The sequence below is a fragment of the Archocentrus centrarchus genome, assembly GCF_007364275.1.
Source record: "Archocentrus centrarchus isolate MPI-CPG fArcCen1 chromosome 18 unlocalized genomic scaffold, fArcCen1 scaffold_23_ctg1, whole genome shotgun sequence".
NCBI classification, from domain to species: Eukaryota; Metazoa; Chordata; class Actinopteri; order Cichliformes; family Cichlidae; genus Archocentrus; species Archocentrus centrarchus.
This window is the reverse complement of record NW_022060145.1, coordinates 6,829,857-6,854,690: the sequence shown is the minus strand read 5'-3', so window position 1 is coordinate 6,854,690 and position 24,834 is coordinate 6,829,857. Positions and strand designations below refer to the sequence as shown.

The 24,834-nt window shown below is 40.2% G+C and overlaps 1 protein-coding gene across 1 annotated transcript in view; it reads right to left on the bottom strand.

The window, feature by feature from the left end:
• adgra3 (adhesion G protein-coupled receptor A3) overlaps positions 1 to 23,346 on the bottom strand; it is a 32,165-nt gene extending 8,819 nt beyond the window's left edge. Inside the window, exons 1-3 of the mRNA XM_030722822.1 lie at positions 23,129 to 23,346; positions 14,444 to 14,515; positions 6,226 to 6,297 (exon numbers count right to left, since the gene is read on the bottom strand). Coding sequence (XP_030578682.1) covers positions 6,226 to 6,297; positions 14,444 to 14,515; positions 23,129 to 23,346 — 362 coding nt within the window. The remainder of the gene's footprint in view (positions 1 to 6,225; positions 6,298 to 14,443; positions 14,516 to 23,128) is intronic.
• Between the last annotated feature and the right edge of the window lie 1,488 nt (positions 23,347 to 24,834).

Genomic DNA, 24,834 nt, shown 5'->3' with positions numbered 1-24,834 from the left:
AAAAATAAAAATGTTGTGAACCACAAGCCCTAAAGATCATTAATTAGTTGTCTTCAGTTGGGCTGGAAAAGCTTTATAACACAAATGAACACCTCAAGAAATGTTGCTGAGTTGCTGAGATTAAAAAAAAAAAAAAAAAAAAAAACCCGGGAGGTTTAAAAGAAAAAGCCAAGTTCAACAGAGGCAGGTTGAGACAGAGATCTCCGAATTCAGCAGACAGGCTTACAACTTCCAAGGTGATTTTAGATAATGTCTGTGTGGGCCTGCGGGGGAAACTGCACATCAAAGGCACAGTAACACTGTGGTAGGTGATTAATCACCCATGATTAATGTCAAATGTGGAAAAGTGTGTGTCTCTCCTTTTGATGTGACCTGACATGATGTCTCTTGCAAACATCAGATGGAAGTGTCAGGAGACTCCCGACGTCTTTCAAAAGGAATCAAAGACAGTTCCAGGTCTTAATGGGGAAAAGATGGAGGCTGCCTCTGTGAATTACACTGAATGTAAAAACATTTAGAAATATTCACTGGAAGCTCTGGGTCAACCTGAGTGCACCACTTTCAGATATAATCATGACCGAGGGAAAATCCCAGAATAATCACTGGTCACACAAAAAGGTTTTCTTTCTAGACGTAACGAGCTTCAAACTCATGATTATACAACCCCAATTCCAAAAAAAGTTGGGACACTGCGCAAAATGCAAATAAAAACAGAATGCAATTATTTGCAAATCTCAAAATCGCATATTTTATTCACAACAGAACACAGAAAACATAAAATGTTTTACAGTTTCCTGAAAAATATCGGCTCATTTTGAATTTGATGGCAGCAACATGTCTCAAAAAGTTGTGACAGGCGCAACAAAAGGCTGAAAGGGTAAGTGGTACTAAAAATAAACAGCTGCAGGAACATTTTGCAACTAATTACGTTAATTGGCAACAGGTCAGTAACATGATTGGGTATAAAAACGAGCATCTTAGAGAGGCAAAGTTTCCCAGAAGTAAAGATCAGCAGGAGTTCACCAATTTGCAAAAAAAACTACATCTAAAAATTGTGGAGCTTTTTTAAAAAAAAAATAATGTTCCTCAATGTAAAAATGATGAAGACTCATCATATACAGTACATAATTATCATCAAAAGAGAATCTAGAGAAATCTCTGTGTGCAAGGGACAAGGCCAAAAGTCAGTATTAGACATTTGATCTTCAGGCTCTCCGGCAGCAAGGGATTAAAAACACGCTTCATTCGTTCACTGAAATCACTGCAAGGGCTCAGAAACACTTCAGAAATCATTGTTTGTGAACACAGTTTGTAATACCATCCATCCACAAATGCAGGTTAAAACTGTCGTGCAAGAAAGAAATCATTTATGAACATGATCCAGAAACACCACTATGTTCTCTGGGCCAAACAAATTGAAATTGTGAAATTCTTTCTGGAAAACATGGACGCCACCTCCTCTGGACTAACGAGTAGGGGGACCATATGGCTTGGAATCAGTGCTCAGCTCAAAAGCCTGCATCTCTGATGGTGTAGGTATGCATCAGTGCCTATGGATTTGTATTTGAAAAGGCATCAGGCATCAGCGCTGAAAGGTATACACAAATTTTAGAGCAACATCTGCTCCCATCCAGATGACATCTGTTTGAGGGAAGGTCTTGATTATTTCAGCAAGACGATGCTCAACTGCATACTGCATCTGTTTCACCAAATGAAAACATCTGGCGCAACATAAAGTGAAAAATAGGACAAAGAAGACCCAGGACTGTTGAGCAGCTAAATCCTCTATCAGACAAGAATGGTCCAGCAACTAATCCCCTCAATTCCCAGACGTTTACAAACTGTTGTCAAAAAGTGAGCAGATGCTACATGGTGGTTTTGAGATGCGGTGCTGGCATCAAATTAAAAATGACCATATTTTTTTCTTAAATAGTACATTTTCACAATTTGAGCATTTGAGATGTTTTCTGTGTTCTACAGTGAATTTCAGAATTGGGTTCATAAGGTTTATAAGGTTATGGAAATATGTGTTTTTATTGTGAAATATGGATTTTTTTTTTTAAATTCCACAGTGCTCCATAAACTAAATAAATAAATGCATAAAAGTTTCACACTGGATTCATTACTTTCATAATTACAGGCAACTTGTGGCAAGCATCATTAGCATTCATTTTAAGTTGTGTTTCTGGCCTCCTGTCAAATTCAAGATCAATATAATTTCTCCTTTCACCTTTGTTTTAACTCCACTAACTCTCAAAGGAAATCTGACCCTTCGTTGTCACTCTGTGCTGTCTAACAAGATGTTTTTTTTCCATCTAACCAAATACAGCCATGTCTGGTTGATGAGAGGTGAGACCATAAGCCCCAAACAATGAGTTAAAGGGCACCAAAATATAACACTGAGAAAAGAGGAACCACATACCCTAATCATAATCTCCTACAGGTTACATGTAGGCATTTTGGTTTACTAATAACATTATTTTGACCTTTACACTAGTTAAAAACTAAACCTAATCAAATTCATTACACAGTTATTATCCAAAAATCTATTTCCAAACAAGCAAGCTAGCAAGCTGCATTTCAGTTTGCAGGGAGATAACGTGTGAAGCAAACCGTGTCAGTGACTCTAATTTTCACAGCACCTTGGTTATAGCTGTAACACACAAATCTCTGCGTGAAGAAACCAATTGTTGCAAAGGGCCAAGAAAAGAAGCAATTGCCTGGGAGAAAAGTCAGATCATTACCTCAGCCTACCGCCAGCAAAACTATATGCTGAGGTGTTTGAGGAAGGTGATACTAATGCAAAGTGATACCTGGAAAATGGCTGGCAGGCATATCCTAGCAACCCAGAATTTATGTAATTATTGGTGTTGCACCTTAAGGTACCAGCCGGGGATTTTTACAGTGTGAGGTTATTAGTTTCACTTGGAAGTGAAGGGAAAAAAACGGCCTTTTGCAGGCTTGCCAAATTTGTGTGTCATGGAAAGGATGTAGAAGTGAAGGCGTGGTGGTGGGGTGGGTGTATGACTACTAGAGTTACAGCTAAATCAAGGGACTCGAGACAAGATGGTGAATATTGGTTAAAATAACTAAAATAAGTGTTACTTTGTTTCTGAGTGAGGCCACATGTGTGTCTTTTGGCCACGGGCATGCAGCAAATTAACAGGACAGAGGAGCGTTCCAGAGCAGCACATCTGAAGAGCAGAAGCAAAAATAGCCTGATGTGATAAGGTTCGAGCGGGGATCGTTCAGCTGTTGGGAGGAATGCAGACTAAGGAGTGCTGAGCCTAAAGGAATCCATGGGGTCTGAGAATGCTGGAAAGTGTGGGAGAAGTCTGTTTAAATGTTTCAGTGCATGGAAATTGGGTGTTTGAACTGTGTGTAAAGTCAGGTAAGGGGTATACTTAGCTTGGCCCACAGGGTTGTAACCAGCAGTGCACCCTACCCCCAAGCTCTCAGCATGAATAAAGAAACCCAGACAACTGGGAGCAGCTGACTACTTCTAGATCAGATGTTAGTTCTCTTGTAACTAACGAGTGGAGAGATCTTTATATGCCTGTCATCTCATCTCTAGATCTGATTTCAACTTTCTCACTGGTGTGTGCTGAACACAAATTCAACAGAGACCTGCACCAATTTTACACATTCAGTCTTCTCATCGTGACAAGTACTGCATCGCCTGTCAAAACAGTTGTATAACGCTTCCCTTTGATTTGGAGGGAGTGCTCTGAAGCCCAAAAACAAACATAACCATAAAGATGTTGTAGCGATGTCTGGAAGTTGGCTCACTTTATGCTCTAACAGAAAACCTGCATTAAAACTTCAGAGCTGTGGGCTTTGAAAGAAGTGTTTCTGGAGCCCAGTGAATACTGAGCAATGAATGCTTTGGACCATTTTTAATGCAGTGTGGACAGAGGGTTTTGGATCCCTGAAGGGATCTGCATGTGGTGTACAAAAATGCAAATATATTGGCACAAATAAAAAGTGGGGCTGCTTTAAAAGTTTGTGTTAACAATTGTGCCCGTTTTGCAATTCTGTGTACCTGTACACATCTTATTGAACTGTAGGTCAAGGAGTGAGGAATATGAATTGCAAACTTGTTTCTAACCTCTTTGACACAATTTTTCCTTTAAGATGTAAAACCGCAAGCTTTTTATTGCAGTCTTCAGTCTGCAGCCTTCACTTTAAATGCTCCTGTCATGGCTCTGTGACAAGGCACACAAGATAAATGAGACCTCCAAATGGCACATCTTGAAATGAGGAAAAACTCTAATTAGGCAATAGTTGGGGGGGCAGATGGGCGAAAGTAAAGTCTGGCTAAAGTAGAGCCAAAGATAAAGCTTAAAGCATTACATGCCAACTTTCCAAGGCGTTTCACGACATTGCAAACCCCTGGCAAAACTTGTGACACATGAATTTGCCAGTTTTTATGTCACAGCCTGCAAATTAACTCTACTCCTGTTTTCCAAAAAGAAAATATGAATAAAAAAATTGAGTGGATGTGTAGCTTGTAATGCCAGGCCTTGATGTAGGGCTTCTGTGTTTACATTCCCAGAGTCCAGTACTACGTCATCAGCTCCTTTGCTCTCCTGTGCTCCCTTCCTTTCACAGCTGAGTGACTGACTATTACCCTTTGAAATTAACTGAGACAGGCGGTGGGGCCAATTAAACTTTGCTTCTAAGCCAAACTGTAAACTGGAGCAAGTGTTTCCACGATGATCTCTGTGCTGATAAGAAAGGCCTTTAATGAAATCTTTGTGTGAGTGTGTGCTGAATTTTAATATGCACAGAACATATAGATGGGCACAGATCCATCGCAGTGTAGCATGAATATGCATCAAGGAGGAGGGGGAATGAGGCCGAGTCTGAGCCAAGTAGCCGACTGCCTTCCTGTCTCGTTCTTACTGCTTTACAGCAGCAGCCAAGCTCAAGTTTGTGTTGGCAGGGACTGGGTACTGTCGGACGATTCCAATTCATGCTGTGCTCTTGCTCTCTCTCTCTCCCATGCATACACATCCACAAAAGGGAAACACACAGTTACGCACTCACGTTTGACGTCCTACGCAAGCATGATGGATTCTAGATTTATGTATTCTGCACATCACTCTTACCCCTCAGTAGATATTCATAGACGTCACATACACGTTTAAACACTTCTTCCTTTCATTCCCAGAGCGCGTAAAAGTTTAAGGCCTCACGGTGTCTGCAGTGGTCTCTGGCACAAGGCCAAAACAAACAACACAGTAGAAATAAGCCTGATTCAGACATGCACTTCTTTCAATTTATTTGTTGTGAAGGCACTCAAACAGGGTTAGGCCTAATAACATTTACACAACATTTTCAACACGGCAAGTCTGAACTGCGTGCAGTGGCATTAACAGCAAGGCAGGCACAAGAAGATGACTGTGAATATCTACCACGAGTCTCTAAGTTCATCACCTTACTTAAAAACAGAACTATTTCAGGGCGCCAGGGCGGCTCAGTGGTTGAACGGGTGACTGTGTATGCCACGTGGCAGTGCGGGCGGCACAGGTTCGCGTCCTGACCTGTTGCCATTTTCTGCGTGTCCTCCCCCGTCTCTCTCCTCCCACTTTCCTGTCTCTCTCCACTATACACTATCAAATAAAACTATAAAAGACCAAAAATAATAATAATGATAAAAAAACAAGCAAAATGTAACTAAAATAATTTGTCATTTGCTATTAAACCATAACAGAGCCTCACTCTACATCTGTGATCATTTCTAATAAGTCTGGCTAATTAATGAAGTTACCCCCGTTATGCCAAGTGCATAAATACCAAAGTCCTTCTAGAAGCAAGTCTCGCCACTCAACAGTCATCTTGAACTGCATCTGGACACTTATTTTGAAGCACTTTCAAAATGCGCTTTAATTTCAGTGGCTGCTTATACATAAAAATCCCATGTATAGATTTTCTCTATAAATTGGATGAAAACCTCTTAAACTGCTGGCTGACTTTGCCCAAAATAAATAAAAACTAAAACATCAATAATTAGTTTAAAAGAAATTAAGTTGAACAAAAGCTGCCTCTTAGCATGTTTCTGTTCTCACCTTAAATATAACTAAGGCAAACCTTTGAAAGGTTTAAAAACAAGAAGACCTCAGGAATCCCTGAGGGCCTAAATATAAGAATGTGGAGTAGACACACACACACACACACACACTTTGAAAAACCACATTAAAGAGACGCTGCACCAGTACTCACAGTCGTTTTAGTGCTGGCAAGCCAAGAAAAGCTCCCGGTTCAATATGACTGATCGTGTTACTCCGCAGGTCCCTGTGGAAAAATGGAAAGAAAGATTTGAGCAGTGCAAACAGCAACAAGACTGCAACAGTTTTGTGAGTCATTTTTATTAAGCAAAACAGTTATAAATGAACTTTTCTTTAGTTAAAACGCGACACCAATTTACAGAATACAACTCTGACATTTTACTTTACTAGGGCTGTGTCATATACTGCCTGTGATAATATATAAGTTTTTATGTGATATAAAAACGTCATATTGCTTTATCATTGCTAAAGCACCGCCATGCAATTACATTCCCTAATGCACACAACAAGTCAAGCACTTGTTAAAATTCCCAGAGAAAACACTACTTAGGCTAAATTTGTGCCCACGTTTGACGTACGCTGTGCCGGCACCTTGTTTCGATAGATTCACACTTTGAATCAGGTAGTGTGTCATCAATGGCAGCAGCTCATTGGAAAAGAAGGATGGAAGTGCGCTTCATTTACTTACACTTATAAATGCTGCTGCCTGCAGGCTGCAAACATCAATAAAACATTGTTCTGTAATTTTACTACATCAGATACTTATTGCAAATTTTCTTAAAATACTGCGATATCACTTTGAAGCTGAATCGCCCACCCCAACTGGTTACGTTTTTTATTCAAAGTGATTTGGGGCTCGTGAAATATTTTCAGATTTGCTTTCAGTAGTTTGAAACAAATCTTTCCAGTTTTCCAGTTTGAGAAAAACCACTGTAACCACTGGACTCTGTTGCCATCATCTGAAATTAACATTTCAGCCTGCAACATTCACCACCCGTAATAATATGGTTCATACTAGGGAAAGTGTTACACATGCTTTTTTTTTTTCTTTTTTTTTTTTAATTCCAATGACAAGAGCCCTTCTTCAAACTTAACCACCCATCAACACTACATAGCTGCAGTCGAGCCTCGAAGCTGCTCTCTTGCTCTTCACACACAAGCACGTAACCTCCCCTCACCTGAGGTTCAAAGGCTCGTGGTCACAGGATTCCTGCGGTGCTCACCTGCGCTGGCACTGCCAAGTCACTCATTACAGTGGAGGTTCAGGAGGCTTTCTAGTCGCCACCTAAACCCACACAAAAGGCTTCTGGGTAACTCTGCCTGTTTGATGTCAAGGAACTGTCATCCGAAGGCGGGTATGTGGCCGTAGATAAGTCCCATAAAAAAAACGAAAAAAAAAAACAAAAACTCCTGCCTGTTAAAAACTTTTGATGTGCTGGCTTGTCTGTGAAGTTGTGTTGAAAGAAAAATGAGAGGGCAGGACAAAGAAATCAAAAATATCCTTGCAAAGCCATCACAGCCAGTGAGAGCCAGACTGGAGAGTGTACTGGGTGCATAAACAGGCATGTTGAGTCTGGTAATTTGTTTGTTGCTGAAGCTAATTTATTTTTGTGTAAACTTTGCTCAGAATTGCAGTGTTTACAGTTGGAGGACACAAACACAATCTGGCAACCTCATCTGGGTCCAAGAGAAGCCAGAAAGACACCCCCCCCCCCCCCCCCCCCCACCCCCACCACTCACTGATCAAAACACATATCTGCCATAAAGACTAGCGCTTTAAATGATGTCAAGTTCAGTGTTGAGTGGTTTTAACCAGTCCTAAAGGAGAGTAAGAGAATGATATCTGCAGGAGGTCTAAGCTCAGATCTAATGACCCTTACAGTAGAAAATCTGCAGAATTATCTGGTGTAAAAGGTAAAATCAGATCACTGTAGGTCTCTGATATTACAATATGAAGAAAGAACCAGCCCATGTTTAGACAAATATAAATACATTTCTCGTTCCAAAGACCTCTAACCACACATGGCCTGGCACCAGGTTTCCTTGACATGCTCTGAAAGAGCTGGCTGAATATTTTTAAGTGTTTTCCAGCACTGGTCTTGAACTGGCCCCAAACCGAAGTGTGGTATCTATACCGTCTTCCAAAGGTGTTGCTCATATTCATATTAAAACATGTGTCATGTAAACTACGATCAATTAAAGCTCTTTTCAAAGTTTGATTTTGGCATGGTGGGTTATAGACTGAACATGGAAGGTTCCTGGCATTAGCCTTGCATTTCTACTGAGGAGAGAGAGGTTGGTGCTATTAAACCAACCACCAGAATCCTTTTTAGAACACGATCACTTTTGGGGTTCAGTACCTGCCATTACTGAGCTGCACACTGCCATATTTCTCACATTATTTAGCAGCATGCTCAGGGTTAGACAACATTTTATAGGGATGCACTGATGTGATATTACATACAAGAGAATGATTCCTACTCTCTTCCTTACATTAAGGAATATGGTTTACTAGTTTAATAATAGCGCTGGGATGGAAGAGATGCAAAGCAAGTTATTATCAGTATTGGGACTGAAAAAAAATTGGATAAGCGCATCGTTATAGTTAAACTATATTTACTGTTGCCAAATTGTTACATTGGTTTATTTTAAAGTGAGACTGTAAACATTTTTGTGTGGACAGGGGGCTGTGAAATGAGTCATCTCCTCTGAAGGGTGGCTGGGTTCTCCCTCAGAGATAGTGTGAGGAGTTTGATCTTTCAGGAAGGACTCGGAGCCACTACTCCTCCACATCGAAAAGAGCCAGTTGAGGTGGTTCAGACATCTGACTAGGATACCTCCTAGGTGAGGTGTTCTAGGCATGTCCTACCGGACTCAGATAAGAGGGGAAAAATGGATTTACCTGCATGTTAATGCAAATGTCTAAGCTGCCAATTGCAGTGGCTCAGTGCATTTAGGTATACATACATGCTTGAGATGACCTGCTAAAATTGAAATTGAGCATCAGAATGGGCAAGAAACATGACTGAATCTAAGTGACTGAATGTGCCAGGACATTTCAGAATCTACTGATCTGCTGGGATTTTCCCACACAGCCATCTCTAGGGTTTACAGAGAATGGTTTGAAAAGAAAAAAAAATCTTCTGTGATCAGCATTTCTCTGAGTGAAAATGCCTTGTTGATGCCAGAGGTCAGAGGAGAATGGCCAAACAGCTTTGAGCTATTAGGAAGGCAGCAGTAACTCGCATAACTACTCATAACTACACAGAAGAGCATCCCTGAATGCACATCTCAAACTGGTTTCTTCATCATTTCTTGACTTCGCTATACTCAAATGGCCTCCACAGTTACCAGATCTTAAGCCAATAGGGCACCTTTGGGTTATAGTAGAATAGGAAATTGGCATCAAGGCTATGGAGCTGACAAATCTGCAGCAACTGTGTGATGCTATCATGTCAGTATGGACCAAAATCTGTGAAGAATGTTTCCAGCAACTTGTTGAATCTATGCCATGAAGAATTAATGTTGTTGTGAAGGCAAATGCAGGTCCAACTCAGACCTAGCAAGGTAACAAAAGTGACCATGAGTGTAGTCTCACATTATTCCCACTGGTTAAACTAAGCAGAGCCTTGTCAACGGTATCCTCTTTTCAGTCTTGCTCCAAGTAAAAGCTTTTGGTATAGTTCAAGAGCCAGCATGCACTAATGTACCTTCATTAGTGCACATGGCATAGCTATTTTGCACGTCTGTGAATGCACCATCAATGCTGTATATATATATATATATATATATATATATATATATATATATATATATATATATATATATATATATGGATCAATACACACTGCCATCCATAAATGGTAAATAGACTGGAACTTATATCACACCTTTCTACTCCAGTTGAGCTCATATAACATATTTTTCCCAAGAGCCCGTGATTATTCCAGCAAGACAATGCCAAAACACACAGTGTGTGTATTAGACAGCAGTATTAGAGAGCCTGAACTACTGACAACTTAAAATCCTACGTCAATCATAAATGACTTAAATTGTTTGCAACATTACAGATTCAGAAGCATTAAAACTCCAAGATTCAAGAGCATACTGAACTGAGAACTTATCATTTTAAATCTTACAACTTCTCCCTTTTATTTGTGAAATGACTTCACCAATATTTGAAAAAGTTACATAGTCTAACATTAATCCTACAGGTTAAGCAACTTAGAGCCTTATCAGCAGCATCCTCTTTTCTAAGGTGCACTAAGTAAAGGCTGTGTTGCAATACCCGTTTAAATCTACCTTTATATGAATGCGATGCTTGCTTGTATTGTACCATTCATGAATTCACAAACAGTTCTTCAGGAAACACCACATTCTAGCTCCATTTTCCCACAATAAGCATTCCCCCGCAGCAGTGGATTTAGAAAGGAATTAGCATGTGACGGTTGCCTAAGTTGGCTCCTATTTCTATGAGGGGAGATAATGGGGATTCTGTGTGGCTTATTTCCATGCAGGGACACCTTTGGCCCCAACAAAACACAGCGGTCTCCACAGTTACTTTGCAATTTCACGCAGAGTGCCTGAGAGGCATAATGGATTCTCTACCCCTCTCTGGCACTCACAGCCAGCTGCTGTCTCAGTCGTCACCACAGCATTAAGCCCGTCCAAATGAGGGAGAGTCCCTTTGTGGAGTGAGAAAAGAAAGAAAGAAAAGCTGTGAAGTAGGGGGGAAGGAGGGGTGGATGGAAAGATGGAGGGCCTCGGTGCATTCAAAAAGATTCATGCAGCATTTTTTTTCCCTGCTTCAAGAGCTTGAGGAGTAACTTAAGGTAGGAGCTATAGGACTACCTCAGAGTGGTGTAGACTCCAGCATGGAAAGTGTTTGTAGGAATTACACCGCCGGCCTTGGCTTGGCCTTATTATAATGACAAAAGCAAGTAAGCCATTTAGTAATCTCACCTTGCTGGCTGACAGCGGGCTGGAGTGGGGTGGGGTCTGTGAGGAGCAATGGAAGCTCCGTTTGCAGGTAAACCCACCTGCAGGTTTACTCAGCAACAGGCAGCACAGTTTACAACCAAAGCAACTGTGAGCTCACAAACAAAATGCACAAGTGTCTTTAAGGATTTCATGGTAGAGAAAGATGGAAGATTATTTTTCTTTACAAAAAAACCAAACAAAAAAACCACACATTAAGCATACAGTCGCCTGTTCATCCTTTAGGCCTGAGCACTAAAACTAACAAGAAACTAAATCAAGAACCAGTAGAGATTTCTCCTCCAAATCTATAAAGAATCCAGACATATAAAAGGTCTTATTAATATGTCAGTCAATTCAAGACTGCAGGACTGTTTTACATAACAAATTACAGCTTCTTTTACAAAAATCTGGGATCCTCTCCAAAAGAAAATTAAGCACAAAATGCAGTAAACTCCCAGTTAGTTATATCCCATATACAATTATAAATAATAAACTGAAATTAAATAGATTTATTACAGACTTGTAGTCCAAATCACATAAAAAAACAACAACAATCAATGATAAAAGAAAAAAGAAGAATAAAAGTACATAAAAATATACTTAAAATTTTTTTTTTTCAATATACAATATATATTCAATATCTTACTGCACTATATTTAATATTAGTCAACAGTATGATAATTCTATTATTGGACTCATTTAGTCAGCAAATAAATTTATACATAAGATTCCTTAAAACAGCCATCAAAGAGCTGACATTAGCAGACACAAACCGTTCACTGGCACTGCCCCATCTGGGCTTCTTTAATAAAAGTCTTAATGCATCATTATAAGCCACCTTCAATCTCTGAAGGCTGGCTTTTTTATAACTGCACCTGCCATATACAGTGAGGCACAATATGATCTAAACAAGTTCAGTTTAACTTCATCAGATCTGAATTATTTTTCTTTTTTTGTTCTCATGATTTGTCATTACATCATCTACCTAACTGTAATATATCTGCTCAACAACAAACAAGTTCAGTTTAACTTCATCAGAGCAATATCCAAATTATTAAATGTTGAAACTAAAAAAAAAAATATTTTATTTGATGTCATGAATACATTTTTAAAAAGCTGGGACAAAGCAAAGTAAATATGTGGCAGGGTTCATGACTAAAGACTGATTTTGTATATCATGACAATATTCAGAGAAATCTTGTACACATGGGGCGAGGCTGAAAACCGATTTTGAATTTGGCAATTTAAAAATCCGATATTCTGTGTAATGGCCAGTATCTTTTTTTTTTTTTACAGATAAAACAAATTTCCCTAACATTTGTTATGTGTGGTCATTTATTTACTTGTTCACGCTCTGACCAACTGCTCAGTTTCAAATAGGTGTTGCCAACAGGGAAGAGTGCCCTCTGGTGGACAAACCATGCTATGCCACAATTCATGAAATGGCGGAAGGGTGTTTCTCACCTCTGCGCTTTTCACTCTATTCCCTCTTACAAATGCGGATCCTGATAAGATTGCCAGATAGCTAGTATCAGCCAATGATATCAGACCACAAACACAACAATAAAAGACAATAAATAAATAAGATAAAAATAAATACAATAAAACAGAACAAATAAATAAATAAATAAATAAATAAATAAAAAGCTACTTTCAGCTGCTCCCTTGCCACAGCGGGTAGCTCCACATGTTTGATTTTGGCAGAGTTTTATGCCACATGCCCTTCCTGACACAACCCTAAAGGTGATTTGTGTCTCTGACTGGAAATGAACCAACAACTTTTCCCTTTAATACATCATGATGCAAAAAATACCAAGTTGAACCGCTGAGCAGCTTTAGTCCTGTATCACAGAAAAATGGGAAAACATTATGCTTTCAAAACTACAGCAGTTTGTCTCCTCTGTACCCAGATGCATACAGAGTGCTGGTGAAAGAAAAGGTCATGTGACACAGCAGTCGTCGTGCCCTTGTCTCAACTGTTCAAGCACAGATTTGTCCAAAAAACAAAACAAAAATCCAAGCCAAAATTTCTCAGTGTCAGTTCCAACATTTAATAGTGTATTTGTCTACTTGTCCTAGTTTCAATTAAATACAGCATCTATATGATTTGGAAATCAGTGTGCACTCATTGCACTTTTATTGATACTGCACAGCTTCCCAACTTCTTTGGAAACAGGTTTGTCTGAAAAGTCATGAAAGAGGAAAAACATTTTTTTTTTTTTTTTTTTTAGCACTTAAGGCCTAAAAAAAACCCCAAAACATGAGTATATTTAAAACAAAAACCAAACAAACAAAAAAAACCCGTCAGTGGGCTAGTTCAGTATTCAGTTATATCTAATAACTGGAGGCTTACTTGAGTCCAAATCATCTCTCTGAGATGATGCCACAAGGCTAAATGTAGCCAATTCTGCTTAATATAGCTTCTATATTTCTGGCCTTTTTAACCAGACAGGGAAGAATGGCAAGAAAAACATGCTCTTGAATTCCACATCAATGCAGTCATGTGTTATTGGAGCCTTAGGTAGAAGCAGGGCCATTAATGGTCTGGTTATTTTATCTGCATGAAGCCACTGCTGAGCGATAAACCACCCGTGGCCCATATGTGCGGGTCCAGAGGCATTTTCTTGAATTCTAAAAGGAAGGATACATGAGTAATGCCATGCCAATCTCTGACACCAAAGCCAGATGGGATAAATGACATTTCTTCAATGTTTAAGGGTTTCCCCGAAAACAGGCTGATGTACCTGGAAATGCCTTAACCAATCTATAAAACTTTGCCCTCAATAAAATTGAGACTTTATAAACTTCACCTGCGATCAACACTTCATCTTGGAGAAGCAGTGGTGTTGTTTTAATGTTACTCCATTTCACAAAAGTAGGCCCCATCCCCAGAATACACCAGCAGCTATATGTCAAGGGTATATCACCAGGCAGATAACAACCCACCCTAGAGGCTATACCTATAATTAGCCCTTTCTAGTCCCATCTTTACTCTTTCACAACAGACTGATATCCTTTACTGAAACTAAGCACAGCGTGGATAACTTCTCATTTTAACCTGGATGTTTTGCTGGCATGATGATAGTGTGTGTTTAACAAACCTCTGGCTCCACAAGCCAAAGCCTAACATGGGGAGTGATGAATGGTTCCTGCTAATGCACTGGTGGATATACCATGAAATACTGTGAGTTTTGTTTTGGTTTTTTTTGGACAAGGAGCTCAAGACTCACATGTGTCAAGTGCATTAATGATAATTTATGGTTCCTGAGAAACTAAATGTCTGCCATGCCCAAAAGAAAAAAAGATCTCATTCAATATGCTAAAAACAGAGCATAAATATTTATACATTAATGGTCTTTCAAATCACAAGCTGAGAAAGCAATGATACTTACAATTTTTCCAAAGCAAATAATCCAAAGAAGGATCCATTTCTGAGCTCTTGAATCTTGTTGTTGTTTAAAATTCTGCAGAGAGAAAAATATGTATAAAACACAAAGCAATAGATAGACTTGCACAGAAGACAGCATGATGATTTCCCCGGTGTTGAAATAAAAACAGTTTACTGTGCAATGTCAGTAAACCAGCCACAGAGCCAAAACATCAGCAAAGAATGTGTGTTAATGAAATGCAAAGGTGGAATCAAAAGGCTCGAGTGTCTCTTTCAAAGGCGAGTGGGTTTGTGACAGAGTGCTGCTTGTTGACAGATAACAATATTAAGTCTCCCTGTTTTTCCTCTAGACACGCTTCGCATCCAGTCACTCCGAGCTCCTTTCTGCCAGGAAGAGATCTGAAGAAAAACAACACCAACTTCAGCCGAGTGTTTGTTTCGTGGGAAACTGGCAGTGTCTGGTAGCCAAAATGGGATTAGGAGTAAGCTCTCTTGACTTTATAGGTAAAGGTATCACAATCTGATCTGCGCAGTGTTGTCTCATTGGTGGCGTACTCGCCTCAAAGCTGTCACAAAATTTGACACTGCAGGGAGACATCTTTTTAAGGAGAAGTCCCTGTTTATAGAAGGAAGGAATCTCACACTTACAGCCAACACTGTATTAAAAGCAATGTGATTAGAATTAACAATAGCCCGATTTAAGATGAGGTTGACACACTTTGCCAATTAATCTTGTTTATCAACATAAAAATTTTTAAAAAAAGAAGAAAGCCTGAGAACAGCTGATTCCAAAACCTAAAGTCTAAGTGTGAATTCTTGATAGCTGGGTAATAAACAGCATTTTACTACGCAGTTTATTGTCCCTGCAGAGCTAATTCACTGCATACAAAGCTCCAAACTAATTCTCCGCTTTCTGTTCCCGTGCCCCTACCAGTCCTGGTTTTTCTGCTACTCTCAATGAGTGTGGGAGCAGGGACTTGTGGTTAGCATGGAGGGGAAGTGGTGGGTGACATACACGCTAGTGGCACCCACAACCCAGGGCCAAACTGGAGTCATTACAGGGTGTTGAGGGGCTGTTTTATTACATGGTTGGACAGAGAAGACTCTTTGGAGATTTGCTGTTTGGCTCCCTGCCGTTTGGAGAAAGTACGCACAAAAAGAGTTCCTGTTTTCCAGGCTTCTGAATGCTGAAATGGTAAATGTTAAGACACAATCATGTACAAGACTGCAAACACTGTCACTGCCTGTGTGCACATAATCTGATGACACAGGCACAGATGTTAAGCCTCTAGAGAGTGTGGTCACAAAAGTCTAATTCATACATGAAATACGTGGAATACCAAATGGATGAATTTACCATGGGGGATCTAGCTTTAGGAATGTGGTTCTTAATCAGCAGAATACAGGGGAAGGACAAAAACACCTTTCAATAATCTAGCACTGGAATAAACATGAGTCTGGGAAGTTTATTATCTTTGGCTAGTTGTAGCACTCCTCGTGTTTAATGTTGGACTGATAATCACACGGCCTATAAGGCCATACACAACAACATTTAAAAAAGATTCATTTAAATAACATTTTTAAATGAATCGAACTGAAAATGGTTAAGTGAATAGAAGATAAAATGATCTCCTAAAGGCACAGAGTTGAGGGTTCATTCAACTCTTCGAGCAGGATTATTTTTGTTTTGCATAATTTTAAAGTAAAAAGCACCAAAAAAGCCTCTCAGGTGCCTCAAGAGACTTTAGCTCCATGAAAACCTTTTGCCAAGGTCCTCAGCCTCCAGTACAATTACAAAAGGTTGCTCTTTGCTCTGCTTTGCAGTAACACCTTCACACATGTGAACTTCATGAACTTTGAATCCCACCAAATTTCAAAGCCAGAAGTTTGCAAATACAGACCTAAAAACACTTCCAATTGTTACTGGGGATTTATGCTTCAGCAGGAAATCAACACCATAACCTATCTTGTAATCTGACATGTCTCTCTCAAGAAATGCAACTAGACATAGGGTCAATGCAGCCCGCAACGATTGTGATTGGAATTTTCAGCACTGTTGAGTCCTCCTGTGCATTTCCAGCTACTTTTTCGCTGCAGTTTTGAATTTATCAGTGGGAGAATAACAATCATCTCAGTTTAAGGAACAATAATCATAGCATTAATATAAAGACTCACAAATGTCAGGAAATTCCTGGAGAGCGATTGCTGAAATAAACAAAACAAAACAAAAAAAAAAAAAAACTAACCACAACAAAGAGCGAGGATCCAGCATTTTCTTAGTTTTTAAATCGGCTGCCACTGAATATAAAACACTAGGACACGATCACACGTTAATTAGCAGATATGCACCTCACACAAGCATAAATGCCGGCAACGACGTCGGCCACTGTAGGTTGCGTTGCAGGCTCTACAAAGATTCAGCAGAGAAGTCTAAACCAGGCCTTAGTCACCAGGGTGGATGAGCAATGCTTTTGGTTAGAGGTTTTCAAGTTTGTAGAAAAGGTTTTCAAAAAAACTATACAGAGGATAATTGGGAAAACCCTCCCACTGGCATTTGCTGTCAGCATGGTGGCAGGGTGGTTAGCACCGCCTCACAGCAAGAAGGTCTTGGGTTCAAATCCACCAGCCAGCTGGGGCCTTTCTGTGTGGAGTTTGCATGTTCTCCCCATGCTTGCATGGATTCTTCCAGAGTACTCTGGCTTCCTCCCACAGTCCAGAGACATGAATGGCTTAGGTTAATTGGCAATTCTACAATGGCTGACTGAATGGCTGTCTTTCTCTCTGTGTTAGCTCTATAACAGATTGGCAACTTGTCCACGGTGCACCCCACCTTTTTCCTTATGAGAGCTGGGATAGGCTCCAGCCCACCAGTACCCTTGAACTGGATAAGTGGAAGATGATGGATGGATGGAGAATTATTTAAAGAATTGGATTATCTCAATTAATTTTAATAAATTTAAAGGGCACGCATACAATCGTGTATGCGTGACAATGTCAGACAGTGTCCAAACCCAATTCCTAAAATTGTCCCAAGTTCATGTGCGTAAACAACTTCAGTGTGGGCAAAAGAAAACCTTCAATACCATTAATGTTCTTAGAGGTTATATACAGCATCAACAATTAGGTTTAGAGAGCAGATTCTGAGTCTGGCTGCATAAATGCACATTTCAAGCCCTGTAACTCTTAAGGTCATCCAAAGAAATCTATAAAAGATAGTTCTCCTAGGCGCAAGGGTGGCTCAGTGGATGAGCAGGCGACTATGTATGCCACATGCCTGTGGTGCGGGCAGTCCAGGTCCACATCTGACTAGTGACCCTTTGCTGCTATATCTCCCCACTTTCCTGTCTCTCTTCACTGTGCACTATTTAAAAAAGGCCAAAAAAAAAAAAAAAAAAAGTTCTCCTGGGAGTCATGTGTCCTTTTCTTGGCCTGTATTCTTTCCTCCCTTCTTTGCCTCTTTTTCTAGCTTTGTCCCTCCCTCTTCCTTATGACAGGCGTGTGACCTCGAATCATTAGAAACCTCGTTGGCTGCAAAGTATTCACTGCACTCTGGCATTTGTGTGAAAGCCTTACTACTGCTGACTAGACAAATAATACGCATATAGCAAAGCCTCAAATCTCCATAGAGATCATGGCCATTTAACTACCAGTGCCTTCACTGGCCTCAGGACATCTGTAGTTAGACTGTCTGCTTCCCTGCCATCAATCTCATGACATCAGCCTGAGGTCGCCAGACAAAGGACCAGTCTATGGAATTGCTCCAGTCTAGGCTTCCAACAACACAGGAGGGGAGTCTTGCTTATCTTGATGCATAGATAAGACCTGCTTGAGCTCAAGCCAGGAACAAGCTGCTAGGGGAGTCTACGAAATCTCACATCCTGTCTACTGATACAGATGGTATAAATCTCAATGACATTTATGGAAAATTCTTTTCTAAAAGCAGAATTTGCACTCTTAGTCACAAAGTAATATGAATGCATTTGTCTAGATTTAATCTTGCTTTCAGTGTGAGTAAAAATTACACTAGTGAAAGGCAATCCGGAGTCTTTACATTATCCTGAGAGGGAGTGAAACACACAAAACAGCCAGCCACTGCCAAGTCCTCAAACAGCCACATAGTGTTTGAAGGACAAAAACCCTAGTGCTCTCCCAACATGTTCTTTATGCTCAAGAGACTTTTGGACAAAGAACTCCCTAGTGTTGAGATCTGTAACTCTTCAGCAGATTTTCAAATAAGCTTCAGGCTGCAGACGGGTTCATAAAAACCCTTCTAGGGTGACTTCCTCTGAATATAGCGGATGGAAAAGAAGGTCTCAGTTTAGGTGGGAAAAGTACCTGATCCAGTGGCTGAGGTGCTGCAATGTGCCAAGGTAATTTTTGAATTACAAAACAGCTAAGTAAGAAGATTTCTTGCTGTATTGTGCAAGAAAAACAGGCATCAAGTGTAAAAAGTGTTGAAAACACAAAGGTGAAGTGATTCTCCTGAACTGAAAAGCTTGTCAAACACCCTCTTTTTGCAAATTCATTCTTGTAAGTCGTCGGTATTAAAATATCTTCTTTCAGCATTAAACAGGACCAGCCATTAGAGAGTGTGGTATTCACCTTATAGCTCTGCAGCTGAATGGAAAAACGATCCACCGTTCAAACACCAGGATAAAAAAAGGGCGAGCAGTAAAATGAACACAGACGTGTAGGCACCGCACCGCACGGAGCTCATGTTTACACACCGAACTGAATTGCTTGTCTGGGATTAAGCGATACTTGAGGCAACCTGATGAAGTCAAAGCTCAACTGGTCTGCGAAATGAAAGCCTACAGACTGACTTTATGTGTAGCTGTCAGTGAGTGCCTCGCCTTTTGGGATTTTTGCTCTCTTCTGCAAACACTTCAGAACCACTGTTAAAAACACAGGAGCATTCCTTGAGACTAACAGATTGCTTGGAAAGCACCAAAAACAAATCCTCTCAGGACATGCATGACAGCGAGCACCTGCGTTCTCCTTACACGAGCACTTCAAAGCCTCTCGGCATGACAGAAAAATTAACAAGATGACTGATGTAAGCGCAGATCATGCTCAGGACCGACACGGCTGAATTTACAGTCATCTTGAAAAAAATTTTAGGATCTAAAATCCAAAAGAGAAACAACTCCAAGGAGCATGCCTGAAAGGAAATGAAATCACCAGATGAGAGCATAACTTCCCGGTGTGCACTGCTTTGAAACAAGACAGTTTATTGCACTCCGATGTGTCATCAAACTGGAGAACGCTTTTTTTTTCTGCGGTGAGGGAGGAAATCCCTGCTTTCTTCCTGACATTAATCTGCTCTGCAGAGGCCAAAACCAGGTGCATGCATTTTCACTGTCCAACCCAGGTGCTCCTATGAATGGATCCCCCCCGCCTCCTTTTTTTAAAAAACACTAAACAAGCCTTGTAAAGAAATATGAGCTGGGTGAATACAGAAAGATTAAATGTAGTTACTTCTTGCTCGTGTGGATACAGAAGCTAAAACTTAAACGGGTACACAGAAATAAAAACTGATCCCTTTTTCTCCCTCTTTTTTTTTTTTTGAATCTGGCCGTGAAAAATACAGGTTAAATTCAACCGCTCATATATTAGCCGAGGCCCACGCTGGCACGGGAGGATAGGCCAGCTGTAAACACATTTGTGTCATTTCCTCTCGGATTACTTAGGCATGTGGTATCATTGGGGGAGCACAAATGTGGGGAATGCATTACTCATTTTTTTTTTCTCTACAGAGAGGCATTCAGAACAGAACAAGTACACGCACTGAGGACGAGACCAATACTCCCACCAAGCATTTAAGTAGGGAAAGATGATAGCTAATTAACTGTATAACTGCTTGTGTATAAACAGGGACGATTAAAGTTAGACTTCTGGTTGTTCTGCTCTCCTGCATTGTAACTCTTCTGGCACAAAGTCAAACCAATTATCCAAGATGTTCAGCAAGTTCAAACCCTACAGAATTCCCAAAGAAATGTGCATACAGATCAAATCTTTCTTTTTTTTTTTTTTTTTTTTTTAAGCGAAAAGCTTGGATTAAAATCGGAAGTACAAAGAAGCGGAGTTAATATGATAGGTCGGTTTCTAATCATAGCTAGCTTAACATGCCATTCCTAACAAGAAAGAAACCATGCTGTCAATCACTTCCTCAACAAAACAACTTTAGCCCAAGGGCCCCGAGTAGGTGAAAGCTATTACTGTGCATTAACCTCAAAGGGGAATTGAAAAATTATGAAATTCCAAATGTCCCAAATAAATAATCCAAAGCCAAAGATTTACCAATGAAAACCTGGTAAAACGCAGACAGTACACTCGATAATGTCACTGCATGAACAGAGTCAGAGCAGCTGTAGAGGGTGGGATTAGCTTTGACTTAACAAGGCGAAATGAGGGCTGATCATTTGCAAGCTCGGGAAAGAGTTCTCACTCCAGGCGAGACTCCTGTCTCGCTTTACTGCAGTCCAGACCAGCTGCGTCGCGGGAGTGTTGTAAAAGTGGACCACCACATCCCCCTGAGAGGGGCTCGCTGAGTTTACAGGTCATAAATTGACACCCAAAAACTTTGCAGTCAGCAAAAATTGTCGTTTCATTGCCGCTCACGTTTACAGGGAACGATGAAGATAGCTACTCAAGCAGAGGGTAGTTTTGTGTTTCTTTTTTTCTACCAAATAGATGACAACCGTTTCCCAGAAATACAAAAGTAGAGGATGGAATGGATTCTTCAGCGTTGCGTGGCTTTTTTTGTGTGTCTGTGCTCTCAAATTACATTGTTCTTGTTCTCTGGAGCTCAGTGCTAAATCATGAGGAACGAGGCTCAACCTCCAATCCATCACTGTCAGAACATGATGAGAGACTACAAACTCGCTGAAGACATAAAGACAAAACAAACAGAAGGGAAGGCCAGCTACATTACTTTAAATTAGACCATACCTACTTCTAAGTCCATAAATCCTTCCTGAAAATAAAAATAAAGACAGTGGAACTTTTCTTTTTCTTTTTAATTCAAGCGTCATGCAAGTGTTTTATTCCACTTTACTACAAATCACATCTACTTCTCATTCCTTCTTACCACCCTTTGAAATAAGTATGAGCTTGTTTTTTTTTTTTTGTTTTTTTTTAGCTAAACTGTAATTTGATGTCCACAATCTGTGCAGGTAACAGTCTCACTTTATTTAAAAAAAACATCTACCATACAAGTATCGATTCACACATAAACTTGATGTATTTATGTGTTACTGAGAAGCTCCAATATGTGAGATTTCATAGTTTGATCCTAACCAGTGGCAGCCTCACAACAGACATGTGCTGGGAGTAAATTTGGAGGCACTCACAATGCACTCCTAATGGCTTCTTAATACCATACAGTCAAGAAAAAAAACAACTGACAAACAATATGAATGTCAGTGTGAAGGACATTTTGTTTAATTTAGTCACAAGGAGAAGCATGTAGTCCTTTTTTCGGACTAGTGCTTTTGGTAATAACACTTTGTTGAATGGCTGCCAGGTGTTGAGCTCCACCCAGGATACACTACACTGGCCTAATTTGGATGTTTTTTTGGATACTCCAGTTACTTGACAAAATTACTCTGTACATAAATCTAAACTCCAAACTTATCAGCATTCCTGCAAGCAAACTGCTTGTGTGTGCGTGCTCTCATACAACACAAGCAAGTTTCAAATTTCTGCAAATTCAGTCCAGTTCTGTCCTGAAATGACCACAAATTAATATTTATGGAAAGCAGATATAAACATCTAAAAAGAAACGGTGCCTTTGGAAAGCACTTCAAAGCAACGCACAGGTGATTTATGGTAAACCTCTTAAAAACATGCACTGCAGTCATCTTACAACTCTTCATTACCAGCCAATCCTCTGCCTTTCTTTCCCTCCTGGGAGTCCATTATTTGCTTTCTACTCCTGCACCCTGCCCTGGTATTCTCATATTTCCCCCACTGCACACCACCACCACAAAGTGCTCTGGGTGCACAGAGCTTTGACTTAAAAGTCAAGATTATTTAAATTCCTTTTATTTTATTTTTTTCTGTCAAACGCTCACTGATGGATCAAAACTAGAGTGTCGATTGCTTAAATCTGCGCTGACTTGAAACACCACAAAGGCCTAAGTCAATCAACAGTTTGTGTCTCTGTGTGTTTCACCACACAGGTTGCCAACACAAAGACCAGGAGCTTAAATCAATGACTGATGGAGAGGCAGTAGTTGCACAGTCTAAACTTCAAATATGTACTGAAAAGTAATTTTTAAAAAAGGGTTCAGTGTTACTCAGGCACGCTGTCAGTTAAAGAAACCGGATCTTTACTCACCAGAGTAAAACCTGGTGGAAAACAGTCCAATTCACAGCCTATTATAGTCGTTTAATTAAGCAGCATCCACATAAATCACTGCATAACAGGAAGGGTTACTGTTACACAAGGTTAGTATTTACACTGCCATTTACAGTATATAGCTGTGAAATTATAATTTGAGATTAGCTTATTATGAATTAAGGGAGATATGATTACGAAGACATCACAAATAGTTTTTAGCAGCAATAAGTATGTGGAAAAACAATCCTTACTGAGAACAAAGTCAATGTAGTGGCTGTAGTTCTCACAGTTTGGCTGATGGGATGTGTGCTAAAAGAAAGCAGCATGCATCTCATGTATACTCACAGCGTCACTGTTCTGTTAGGGAAGGAGTCCGGGGGCAGCACCTGATGGAGCTCCATGTTGCTGCAGACCACTTTCTTGGAGGTCGGCGGGGTTTTCCCACCGTTTCTCGGGTTTTCATCAGACGATTTGCACGCAGATGATGCCGCGGAGCCACCGCAGCAGCAGCAGCAGCCGCTCAGCAGCAAAATCACAAACAACTGCAAGCGATCCACCCTCATTTTCACACGCGACAAGAAAACCACTGCAGCATCGGCGAAGGAAACAGTGTCTCGATAATAAACAGGGCGGGTGGGTAGTTGTTGCTAGAATTGGGTAAAGAATGAGATCTTTGCAAGTATGTTGTTTGGCTCAAGCGAGCCTTCCTCCTCCATTTCTCGCAAGGCTTTCCCTTTGCTCGGCGGTGTTCAGTCCGACGGAGGTGTCCTTCTTTGTTTGGAAAACGACTCATTTATAATTCCCTTTCCATGCTGGCACGACTTCAATTTCCTCCGAACTCCACAAATCTACCAAATTTTGAATGCTGAGTATTCTCCCCGGTTGCTAAATAAGTAGTCCAGTTGTTGAAAGGTTCCCTTTGTTGGCCATAGCGTGGGTCCAAGTCAGAGTGTTGTCTTTTCCACAGGAGGCGGCTGCAGCCATCCCAGGTTATTCGCTCGGGCTTTTTCTTTTTAACGCTTACTTTATTCTTTATTCTCCATTACTTTGGGACACATACGGAACGACAAACGCGCGTGTAAACTCTCCCCCAGTCACAAACAGGAAATTACTTTGAAAAAAACAATCAGAAAAGCGCAAAAACAACAATTCTAGCTTAAACCGTGCTACAAATGATCGAAAAATAAACTAAAAATCGCCTAATAACTTGGCCAAGCTTATCCAGAGTGGTTAGTGTGTCTGTTTTGTTACCCGGTATCTTCAGAAAGTACTTAAAACTACTCTCCTTTCCATTGAGAAGTCCTATTCCCATGGTCCTGCCCCGGGAACCACTGAAGTCAGGGGAAGAGCAGATTCTAAACCATATCCGGTCCGAATTTCACAATAAAAGCACCAGCACAGGAATTATTGAGTTCCTGCATCTCGGTGGTTCATCGGTCGAAAGCAAAGGAAACGTCTGCACATACAGTTGGAAAGTGTCTTACCTGAGTATTTATTCAACAGGTATCCGTAATTTGTCGGAATAAGAAGCAGAGTCACATAGTGCACAGTCACTGGTAAGGCCAGAAATATAAGTAATATACCTTAAAATATAATCACTCTTTGACCAGTGTTGTGCCAAAAAGTGATGTCCGGTGTTTGCCAGAAAATGATTGCCTGCATTTAATCTGCTGTAAATGACTTGTTGACCTATAGATAGATAGATAGATAGGTAGATTTATTACAGGCTCATAGTCCACATCACATAAAAACAAACACAAAACAATCAATGATAAAAGGAAAAAAGAAAAAAAAATCTGTGAAACGTGTCGAACATATCTCTCATGAATTATTTCAAGTAATTTTGAAACAACATTTCAGTCACAAGGTGGAAGCTGCAATCACTTTTTGGCAAAGTGACTTTATTTATTAGGGTAAAAACACTCACTGACATTATAAATGTCTTTTTAAAGAGACATCTGGCCAAGAGGGCAGCAGAAATCGCAGCAAATACAACATCACAATTCTATAGATATTGGCCAAAAAGGACCAGATTGATTATAATGTAGGTA